This window comes from Gallinula chloropus (genome assembly GCF_964237585.1).
Source record: "Gallinula chloropus genome assembly, chromosome: 1".
NCBI classification, from domain to species: domain Eukaryota; kingdom Metazoa; phylum Chordata; class Aves; order Gruiformes; family Rallidae; genus Gallinula; species Gallinula chloropus.
In genome coordinates this window covers 120,713,473-120,725,364 of record NC_140085.1, presented here as the reverse complement: position 1 = coordinate 120,725,364, position 11,892 = coordinate 120,713,473, and the positions used below count along the sequence as shown (strand labels likewise).

The 11,892-nt window shown below is 46.3% G+C and overlaps 1 protein-coding gene across 1 annotated transcript; it reads right to left on the bottom strand.

Annotated features, from left to right (window-relative positions):
- Window positions 1-2,650: 2,650 nt before the first annotated feature.
- NDP (norrin cystine knot growth factor NDP) lies at window positions 2,651-9,100 on the bottom strand (the record flags this gene model as incomplete). Its single annotated transcript, XM_084267434.1, has 2 exons — window positions 2,651-2,878; window positions 8,882-9,100. 2 exons carry the CDS (start codon window positions 9,098-9,100, stop codon window positions 2,651-2,653), a joined length of 447 nt encoding a protein of 148 aa, XP_084123560.1.
- Window positions 9,101-11,892: the final 2,792 nt, after the last annotated feature.

Below are 11,892 nucleotides of genomic sequence, written 5' to 3'. Positions count from 1 at the left end.
CATAGCATTGCTTGTGTGCACCAAGCTTTATACACACACTTAGGTCATGCATATTTTGTGCTGTAGTTATTTGGTTATCGAAGTATTGCTGATGTTTCAGATAAGGACTAGAATTTTTCATATATAATTAACAGAAAGGCATGGTGCTTTTTTGGATAATGGGATTTTTAGATGCTGGAGGTTGAAAGAGAGTGGAAAAGGGACAGGCATGTGATCTTTGACATAAAGTAGTATGGTGATAATGCACAGCTCACTCTCCCTTCACTCACCCTTTGATGTTCAGACCATGCATCGGTTGTAAAAAAGGTAATTGACAGTGCTGAAACCATGCATGATGTCTAATGAGCTCACTGGGGCTCATCACTCCCAGTTCTGACATTTTAATCTGAGCTGCTCAGTGTCTAACAGTTTGATTCACCCTTTTCGTCACCTAGAGCTCACAGCTGTAGAAAACTGATCATCTCCAAATCATCTCTGGAGGACAGAGGCAGTTCTTCCCATGTATCACAAACCTCTCTGACTGGTGTCTGTGGGTGTACTTGTCCCTCATTGCTCCCCACTACTGACTGCCATCCTGCTCCAGGATTTGGTTTACAAGGCCAGTGTCTGTCACCTGCCTGCCTTCACATACTGTACATATTCCCCATAGGGAGCCAGTTGCAAAGGAATTTGGCTTTGCCCAAGCAGCCCTAGCAAGTCCCATGTAGACCAGAAGACAACTGCCCTTTCTGGCAGACCTTGAGGATCTCCTGCAACATCATTGTGCATCCCTGAGATGCTGTGTATGGCATTTGCTGCAGTCTGGGTCGTGCTGTGCAGATGAACCAAATGCTAGGCTTGAACAGGACTTCCCCTTGGTACCACAGAGCCCCACCAAATGTTGTTGTGCATGAGAGCCACCACAGCTTGTCCCAGAGGATAACTGTGGGACTGTGCACACGGGGGCTACCGAGGGGTAGAACCTGCACTGGCTGAATCCTTACACAACCAAGATGCTCCAAACACCTTCATAATATCAATCAAAAAACGTCTTACCTCAGTTTATGTGAACATCACAAAAACACAGCTGACTGATTGAATATACTGCTATTTAAGAATTGTAATATGTTACGTTGTTTCCTTACAGTCACCGGAGACTATGACTGAATTTTCCTAAAACCTCATGTTAATGCAGGAATGTCAGATTTTCTCTACAAATACCACTCCAAAACTTGGGATCCTTTGTTATTTTGAGGTCCTTTCATCCCATAAATCTCTGCAATTCATTCATCTCCTTGGGGGATTTCTTTGTACAATGGACCCACAGAGGGAAGCAGCTCCTGGCCCAACTTGCTTCTTACAGAGAAGTGCTGGCTAGCCCGGCTCTGCAGGACCCTGCAGTAATGTCCCCTTCCCCCTCTGAGCCCCAGGCTGTGGTACAACTTCACCTACATGTGAGATCTGGGCCCATGATAACCCTGCCACAGCCTCCTACATCCTTGTGTGTACAAGGATGCATGGACATATGGCCCAGCCAAGAGCTGTGTGATTCCCTGAGCAGCTGCCAAGCTGGAGGGTGAGTCTACCAAGACCCCAGGTAGTAGATCATTAGGTAAATTAAAATACAGGCTTTTGTAGTCCAGTGGCTAATGATGGGACTCAGACTCTACCTTAAACTTCCTATGGGCACATCAGGGTGATTTCCCCATGTCTGGGATTGCCCATATTTAAAAGCCACAGTGCTATTCATTCAATGACCCCAGAGCCATAGATGAATATAAGTCCTAGGTTTGATCATTATTCTGGTGGATCTTGCTCTGTACATCATCAGGTCTACCCAAGATAAGAAAAGACTGAATTTAGTGAATGTAATTTTAATCTTTGATTAGTTTTTAGTGTTGGAATAATGGCTTTTGCAACAGATGTGGTGTGTAACATTTCCAGGCTTTTAGAGTGGAATAATGAGTTTCATGACCTTTCACTTCTTGGGAGTTACTCAGCCACAGAACTGGGATGCTGTACCCTGCAAGCAATCACTTCAGCAGGCCAGGGCTGGGCATTCCCAGTGCTACATTTCACACCCAGTTCACTTTTCAATTATTTATTTGTAATTTCTTCTAAACCACAGTTAAAGTTATCCAGCGCTTGCCTGCTGGATCAGTAACAGATAACCCCTGCCAACAACAAAGTTTGATTTGAAGGCCAATATAACTAGGAGACTGAGAATAAATTGATAGGTTAAGAGGTGGTATGTGGGAGCTGATGCCCATCCTCTGTCCGAACACCAACTCCCAGCACGTGATGCTGTCATCCAGATGACCTTCCTTCCTCTCTTTTGCCCTGCTGCCACTGGCTGGAAGTGAAAACACCTCTCTGTATTCAGAGCTGAGCCCGAAAAAAGAAGCAGCACACAGCAATATCCTTTCAGAAAAAAAGAAAGGCTTCTTAAAAACAAGTCTTTTGCCTTTGCCACCGCCCACACTTCGGTACTGGCACCATCCAGGGCCCCTGGGTATTTTACACTTCAGCTCTCAGATCCAATCCAGCCTGGTTAGTCCTGTCCTCACTGCAATCGTACGCTGGGAGCGTCGACTTCACCTCTGGTGACTTCTTGGGAGCCTTCCCTGCCAGCAGCATCCCAGTTCCCCCCACTGCTGCGGCAGGTGCGTCCCTAAGAGTTGCACTCCTCGCAGTGGCAGGACAGGATGTAGCGGTAGGTGGCGGTGAGCCGCATGCCCCCCGAGCATCGCAACCGCATGGCCTTCAGCTTGGAGGTCTGGGGCCGGCAGCAGTGGCAGGTGGAGCGGAAAGGCTGCTTCAGGACGGTGCTGAAGGAAACCATCGGCTCCGAGCGCGACGTCTGGCTGCAGCGCCCTTCGCAGCGAGCCAGCAGCACCATCTGCAAAGGAAACAGAGATGGGTTAGGAAACGTGCCCCTGTGGCGGCCAGCACTCAGCTAACAATGGCAGGTGGGTACCTCCTTCCAGTCTGGCTGGTCTTTCTTCACTTACTGCACATCCCTACCTCGGCAAAGGCACCAAGCCCCCACACAGTGCATTGCCCCCAGGCTGTATCTGGGAGAGCAGAGCAGATAAAGTGGGCAGAAGAAAAAAAGAGTCCCAGGTGCCAACACTGATAAGGACTAAGGGGCCTGTTTTTCAGAAAGCTGACCTTTGTGCTCCAGTCACAGCCAGCCGTGCTTTCCAGGGATGGTGACTTGCTGACCCCAGATTTGTGGCATCCAAGCCCTTAAATCATCAGGCAGGCTGATACTTTGGTTGGATACTTTCCAACATTTTGAGTGTATGCTAGAGATCAGCAGAACTGGTCTTTGGGGCGACTGAATGTCTCAAATGCTTAGATATATAATGTATGAAGTAGAAATGTAAAGATGCTCAGCTTATTGCCTACCTTTAGGCATACTGGCTATGTCAAGCTCCTTAATGTCAGTGTCTTTAGTGTCTATGAGCACAGGGAATGGGACAATTGTTACAGAGTTACCAGCCTGTTTCTGACAGATAAAATCCACTCTTGTCCCCTAGTAAACAAAACTCACTTCCCATAGGCAGGCAGCTGGTGAATTGCTACACAGTTATGTAACCCTGCCTGTACTGCAAAGGAAAGACATCAGATTGGGACATCTTAAATAGTTTCCCTTCTGGCATCTTGACAGCTCTTGCTAGATCCCCCACTTTGACCAGTTCTCCGGACTGTGAGCACACTCTGTCATAGGCTATTCCTGTGCATTCGGCTGCAGAAGAGAGTGGCAGCTGCTCCAAAGGGAGCTGCAAAGACAACGGAGCCAAACGCTCCTCAGGAGTGGTAAGGGGGAATGTGCAATGGTCACAAGTTGCTTTTGGGTGGTCCAGAGGACCTCCAGAATCCCTTCCAGCCAATGTTTCTATGATACTGTGGTTTCAGCACACATTTCTTTATGGCAGAGGTGACTTCTAATGGTTGATGCTTCTGGAGCTGGAAGAGTTAGTCACTTCTGGTACTGTTACCTTAAGGACCTTTTATGGCACACATCTGCTCCTGTATCTGCAATACTTTCAGAAATGTCAAGATAAAAGCAAACCAGCCCTCCTGGAACAGGATTAAGGACTACAGTACCACGGTGTAATTATGGAGTGGAATTATCTGTGTCTGAGTACGTTCCTTACGAACAGCAAGCTTTCTAATGCAAAAACAGTCAATATTTATTCAGAGTTCAACTGCATTCATAATTGCAAGCCTTGTCTTTAAAGTATCTTCTATTCTGTGGAGACTCTAATTTTAAAAACTCGAATTTTGCTGGCTACTTTTTCATATGATCACAGTCAGTATTCATATCATGTAAAATAACACACTGCTGGTTTCATGCCCTGGTTTTGGATGACTGTATATCTTTGCAAATGGCACAGCACCGTGAGCATCAAGTCAGACTTGCAGGATAAAAAATGCCCCGATTTCTCATTTTGATAGCTTTCTAAATTTCTGGGCTAACCTGAAGTCCTCAGCAAAATTAAACCTCCTTCTCCTCCTCCTCCTCCTCCTCCTCATAAATCCAGAACAGCACCAGTGGATTTTGGCAGGTGTGCAAATGAGCTGGAAATAGCATGTACTTTAAAAGCTTTGCTTTGCCATTTAATCAATCGCACCAGCTGCTTATTGCATCGCATACTGTAGCGCAATAGAGATTAGCACCTAAATAATTAGTAATGCTGTGATGGCATAGCACAGCAGTACAGTGGGTGTGTATATATAGTAAAAAACATGTGGGTATTTTATATCCTGATACGCGTGCCTCCTGGCTCCCCGCAACCCCCACGCCTGTGAGCTGGTGCGTGTCACCTTGCGATACTGGATCCGGAAGCACGGTGCGCTACAGCGTGGGAACTGCGGGGGCTGGGGGGAAGGCTCATGTGTATGAGCAGCTAGGATCAAAATAAGTTTTCTTTACTTAAAATCATCAGTCTCTAGGTATCTGGACGGCCACCAAAGAGAGCGACCTGAATCTGAGGCAATATTTTACTCAGATAGTTTGAGCTGTGTTCTGGAGATTCAGAAGCCATGGAGAGGGTTGATGCTGACAGTGTTTGCAGTTCTCTTCAGCAACAAGCTGCAGCCCAGAGGCAGGTGGGCTGAGGGGCATGAGAGCAGACTTTCACACAGTGTCCGTGGCCTGGCCACGAGCAGGCGTTACCAGAAACCTCCTGAGCTACCTCATGAGCAAATATATTCAAACTTTTGCTAAATCTTTCTTCATCTGGTCCGTGTCTCTCTGGGCTGGATTCCTTGGTGTGGGGCTGTTGGTGGCAGCACATTTCTGGCACACGTGGAGGAAGCACTTGTGACAGCCAGCGCTGTAATCTAGCCGGCACTGGCCGCAGTGGCAAGGCGATCCAGCACGGGGAAGACCAGTGGGTCTCCATGACAGGGGTCAGGCAGAATTAAACATGGCCAGGAAGGGCAATGCCTGGTGAGTTGACACAAACATTTCCTTGAAGTCGAAGGCAAACATTGTCTTTCAGGAACAGATGACCTTCCCCCATCATCCCTCCCTTGCGTCTCTGTTACACACTCTGTTACTATAATGGACTACTTTTCTGAAGGCTTTGGAAACCTGTTTTCAACATCTGCCTGAGGTCACAAGCAAGAGGGATTTTAATGATTAAATTATATTGGGTGAACGTTTCCAACTGCAACAAAACTGCTTCCCATGTGGGTACAATTGGCAGCCTCCACAGAGAAGCGCAGTGGACATAATCCTTTTTTAACCAAGACGGACAGCAGACGTAATATGTCTTGCAATTTCTGAGGCCATTTTTAACTTCTGTAATTCTATGCTGCACTAAAAGGGAAAACATACAGAGTGAAAAAGGATGGCTCAGAGGAACCAATATATCACGCCAAAAAAGGGCAAAGTCTTTGCTTGACATCAGTTGTTGGTCCAGGCTTCACAATGGAAACTCGGTGGAAACGAGATACCACAATTCCCACAGCTACTCCCGCAGAACCTTCCTTTTTTTGACTTGTTTATATTTTATCACAATATATATAGGAACAGACATTACATCTAATTTTCATTAGCAAGTCTAATATTGGTCTGTGTTTATATGCTAGATCCAGAACAGAAGCCATATGTCTAGCAGGATGATTCAGATCCCTGAGACTGTAAAAAAAAAAAATAAGTGCCTGATTTAACAAACAGAGAGAAGTTTTCTAGGAAATGTCAACATTATTTTGCTTTGTATGGAAACTGTTTTCATTTTTCACTTCATGAGAAAGTCCATACAACTTGCAGTACTGTTAAAAAACTGTTCTTGAAACCATTGTGGAATTTGGGAAGCCAAGAGATGTGATAATGTTTTCAAACATGATTTCCATTAAAGGCTTGATTTTAAAAAAGTCACTGACATTTTTGCAGTTGGAGTTACAGATGTTTATGTCAACAGCTTTTTTCTCAAAGCTCAGTTTTGAAATAATATGGTTTTCATTACAATGCATTCTGTGCTCTCATTTCCATCAATCACACTCCTTAAAGGCCTGATTGCTTTTCTCTGTCATTAGGGATGCTAAGAAGCTGAGTTGTTGGCAGCCTTCCTTCCTTCCTTCCTTCCTTCCTTCCTTCCTTCCTTCCTTCCTTCCTTCCTTCCTTCCTTCCTTCCTTCCTTCCTTCCTTCCTTCCTTCCTTCCTTCCTTCCTTCCTTCCTTCCTGCCTGCCTGCCTGCCTGCCTGCCTCCGGGTGAGTGCCCTGCTGGTCCTGGGACAGGAGGGCTTGGCCATGGCAGTAGACCTGTAGAGTCAGTGGTGATGCAAGGCCAAGCAGAAGCAAAGCTGTGCTGTGGTAACCTGCTGCAGCCAAGGAATGGGGCCAGGTGGGTGATGGTTGTGGGGAGAAGGAGAGACTGGGATAATGCAGTCCAGTCCTCTGGCCCCAGGCCAGAGAATCCCCATTCTTCATGCTCCAAGAGGGATTTGCCTCAGGGATTGGGCTGGGCTGGGACGTGTTGTATTTATCCTCTTATATCTGAAGCAGTTTGCCCAGGTCAGTTATACTCTGCATTTCTCACCACCCTAGCGAAGTCACCGCTTGTTACTCATTTGCCTTTCTGCATGTAGAGATACAGAGGGGGATCCTACCCAAAACTGGAGACCAAAGAGCCTCTGGAGGCTACCTACCATCTTGCCTGCATTACATAGCACAGGTCCTCCTGCTTTCTGGCAGAGCAGGCATCTGAGGGAGAGGGCCAGTTGGATAAGGCATCACCCTCCTGGACCAAACCATCACAGCAGCTACGGATTCTCAGGTCTAATAAGTGATCTGAAGGGCCTTGAGAGAGGAGGGTTGCTAGCACCCACGTACCAGTAAGTACAACCCGTGCACATCACCCACATACCTACACGTTTCACCTTTGCCTGTCACTGGGGTCAACTGCAATAAAATCAATGTTGCACAGAGGTGCATCTCTGCAGCCCTGCGTGTTAATGACAGATGTTTCCCAGGTGGTAAGAAGGCCTAGTCTAGGCTAAAAGCAAACAAAAAGATCTCTTCTGAATCACAAGTAATGCATAAGTAGGGCAAAAGCCTCTGATCTCCTGTTGGTGGATCAGGCATGGTTACACAAGGCTGGGCAAACAGCAGCCCAGAGAGGGGTTTTTCCCTGAGCCTGATTTAGAGACCGTCAGCCCTTCTCGGGCAAGCAAGCACAAGACAAGCCCTACTGAAGGGCACAGCCAGGGCAGAAACCCTGGTGCATGGGGGAGCACAGAGCACTGAGAGGGTCTTATTTTCTTGTTGACACTTGCCTCTGTGCTTTATTTTAAGTTTTATGGGCCGCAGCCACCCATGGTATTACCTCATCCCTGCACTGTTACTTGATGTCTGGGGCATCTCTGCAGCCAGCACTGCATCCATCCGAACTGTGTGGATCCTTTCTCCTCAGAAATGCTCCTGTGATCACAGCTGCTGGGGTTTGCCAGGGAGCCCTCCTATCCCAAAGCCCATCATGTACCTGCCTCCCATTGCCCTTATCCAACTCAGTGCTGGCAAACACATCGCAGATGGTGGTTGCTCCCAGGCATGTGGGTGCATAAGGCAAAGCCACTTTCTGTGGGACAGAGGGATGGTAGGACAGGCGGAGACTGTACATTGAATATGGGCTGTGTTAACTCAACTGGAACAAATTAGGACAAGGCAAAAGGGATGAGCAAGGATTTTCCCATTGTTTCTCCCCATTCTTTTTCTCCACGCAATGAAATAAATGACTGTAGGCTACATGTGTGGGCTGCTTAAAGCGCTTTGACACAAAATTTTTCAGGCTTGAAATCTCAAATGAAAGGAAATCTTGTATTTCCTTCTGCTCCTAAGCCCCACAGTAAACATCCAATTGTCATTCTGCATGAAAACAAAGGCCTTGAAACTAAACAGGGGAAAAAAATTAGCAACGTTTTTCACATTCGTTTTTCATTACCATCTTACAGCTTGGTTCTTTATCTCAGTATGCCACCTCATAAGTGGCCAGTTTACATACTTCAGATTCATGTCTCACTTGAGAGAGGGGGTGACTGGATCTAAATTTCCAAACTAGCCCATCTCCTTGGCACTGGTGGCTGAGACTCCAGCACCCTCCTTTGAACCTCACAATTCACTGCACGTTAGTTTTGCCATCGTGGTGATGAAAAGGTGAAAAGAGAGTCAATAGACTTTCTCCCCAGCCCCAGTTCTGATGTGCACACGCAGATGCCTCTACATCTGTAGCTCTCTGCAGCTGGATTTAGGATGCAAGGAATTTATGCGGGGGGGGGGGGGAGGGGGGGGGATAGTAATAGTAATAAAAAAAATACCCCACAAAATGGCTCATTTTCACAACTCTTCCGACACAGCACCCTGCTGCAAGGGGGTGAAGGAAGTCCTTACCTTCGAGCTACACTTGTACAAGGGGTGGCTGATGGAGTCGACGTAGTGATGCCTCATGCAGCGGCTGGGGTCCGAGTCCATCATGAAGGAGCCGTCGGCCTTACTGTCCGCGTCGCCCATCACTGCCAGGAGCGAGAGCATGGAAATCGAAGCAGCAAGTACATGATTTCCCATTGTCGAGGAACTTCTCGCTGATAACAGCAGAGGGAGGTAGAGCATTAAAAAAACCGCAAGTGCTGGCAGCCAGTTCCTTTCCAGGATGGTGAAAAGTCTGGTTTAAGTCTCTGAGCTGTCATTCTTCTTCACGAGTTGGAGTTTGCAGAGGTTGTAATCCGTCAAAGAATCTCCTGTGTAGCTGGAATAAAAACAGCGTAAATCACAATCCTGACCAAAAAGAGCTCTGGAGAAAAACAGACATAAATAATATTAAGGCACACAGGATCTTTCCCGGCCAAAATACATGCTCTGAGTGAGTGTCATTCCCACAGTAGGTACAGTATATGGCAGTAAGAAGGAGATGCTAGTTTAAGCATTGCTCTATCAATTTACTGGGGGGACTTTTTGATTTTTAAGATCGTGAGTGCTGCAATGCCAAACTTCTTCACTTGGTGATGTCTCTAATGGGTTCCCCTCAAAGCTGGTGATTAGTAACATAGCAGACAATTCTGCAAATTGAAAGGACTGTCTATCTACTCAAAGTATCAAAAAATACACTTGGGGGGCAAAGCCAGGCTGCCTCCTGCATTACAGGTGGGAGTTCCTGGCCCAGGCAGCACATGGAAAGGCTGAAAGCGTGTTGGTATCCTGCAGCCCCATGTGCTGCAAGGACAAGGGACACCTCCAGGATGGAGGGATGCAGAAGGTCCAAGCCCAGACATGGGCAGTGCAGGAAATTCATGAAGCACAGACCTGCACTGCACAGAGGACCTGTGCAAAGCTCTCTGGCTGTCCTGCCCTCCCAAGTACCAAACTCACATGCACAACAGTGGGCACGCTTTACTTGCTTGCTCACCAGTCTGCACTTGCTCAGTGGCAGTCTCTTCCACGTTAACTAAAGAGCAGCATCTGAAAAATATGTTATATTCCATCACATCCAAATACATCCCAGCTATCAATCAGGAAAAAAAGAATATATATATATATGCAGGTAGAGTCAGGTGGATTGCCACTTGAGCATCTGGATTTCTGGCATATGTTGAAAACCAGGAGATCCCCTAGAAAGCACACGCAGGGCTACCTGCCTGGATCTCTGTGCCGGCAGGGAAAGGAGGACATCTCCCTCAGCTGCCTCATCACCCCCTTGATTGTTCTCACAAAGTCTGCAGTCTCAAATGGGTGATTTAATTTTGCTTTTACTACAAATAGCTATAGCTTGAAAGAGATGCGAATTATCCATCTATATAAAACCCGATGAAGCAAAGGATAATCTAAAGTAGAGTTAAAAGTGTGAAGACCTTCTGAAGAAACTTATGACAAACCAGTGCTCTGGCCATGCAGAAATGCTCCCCCCTGAGCCTCCTGCCTGTTTAAAGAGCTGACATGTGCCTTTATTGCCTTACTCAAGCCCTATTCAAAATTGTTTTCTGGTTTGCCGGTGATACACTAAACTGACTGATACTCCTCTCCCAAACAGCCTGAAATTACGAGGCCTCCCCACCAGAGCGCTTGAGGGTTTGTGTATTGCTTTATCTCTTGCTCAGACACTTGTGTGAGAGGAGTGCACAGCAGTGCAAAACACTTCCAGAGTTCATCCGAGCTGGGAGTCGGGACTCGTCGGGCTGAGGTGGCGTACAACGTCTCATGCTGGGAAGAATTGTAGTTAGGGATTACGTGTGTATTAGACATTTTTAAAGCCTTTTTTCATTTCAAACAGTTGCCCATAAGCCTAAGTAGGAAAGGGAAAATGATGTGATTGTGGATTTAATAGACAACTTGTTTCCCCCCCCCCCCAGAGTCTGACCTGGTCTATTTTCCCCAAGTTTTCCAGTGGATAGGGCATTAAAAAGAATACAATGTCTTTGCAGTATAAGGAGCTCAAACAACACTAAACATGTTGGATCTCAGACGCATTCATGCACAGTCTCACTGATGTCAATAAATATCCCACCAAACGCTTCAGCAGGGTAAAGAGAGAAATCTCTCAGTCATGGGAGTCGGGAGAGACTCCTTCCCAGAAGTGAACTGTACTACCCTGGTTCACACAGATGATGCCTAAAGATTAGCTAACAGGACAAGTGATGCACTTTTTTTTTTTGAATATTTAACCTTTAACCTACATTCCTATTCTTCTTTATAAAGAAGCTGACCAAAACACGCTGCTTGGCAAGGGCTCTCTCCAACATAGTTAATCAGCATTACACACCCAGTAATTCCCTCTCTGTCCAAATAAATTTACTTGATATTGGATGGTCTCATCTTATGCAATATTATGTCCAGGGATCCCCGTTTCCCACTGTCTCTGTCCCACTGTTAATTTTGTGCTGCTACATCTTTCCACTTTTTGATCAGTATGATTTAACACAGTGAGAGAAAATTGGAGTCCTGGCTCAGTTTTCAAAGGCTCATCTGTCTAGTTTTCTTCAGGAAATAATTGCATGACATAGAGTCTGCCTCATGAAAACACTCTGAGAAAACTGGAGAGAAGCAAGGAAAGATATGAGAAAAAGAAGACGCCTGTACCTTCCTCAGCACAAGCACAGTACCATGCAAAAAGTATTAACACTTTTGTACTTGTTTTATAAATTACCCTGATACTTCCCTGGCAGAGAAACGTAGCAGGCTTTGGAAACAAAACTTTGAAAGAAGAAAAGAGTACTGATATCACATATCTGTTGGTACAAAGAGAGACCACAGATGTAAATGTGACCCATCTTTTGTGAAAAATAACTCTGTAGAGCTGTGGGTAGACACACTGGCGAAAGGACTGTGTGGGCATTGGAAGCGGGGCTGCGGACAGCACTGGGCTGTTTGCACATGCCAGTATCTCCTGACATACCTGTGTGAAGAATGCA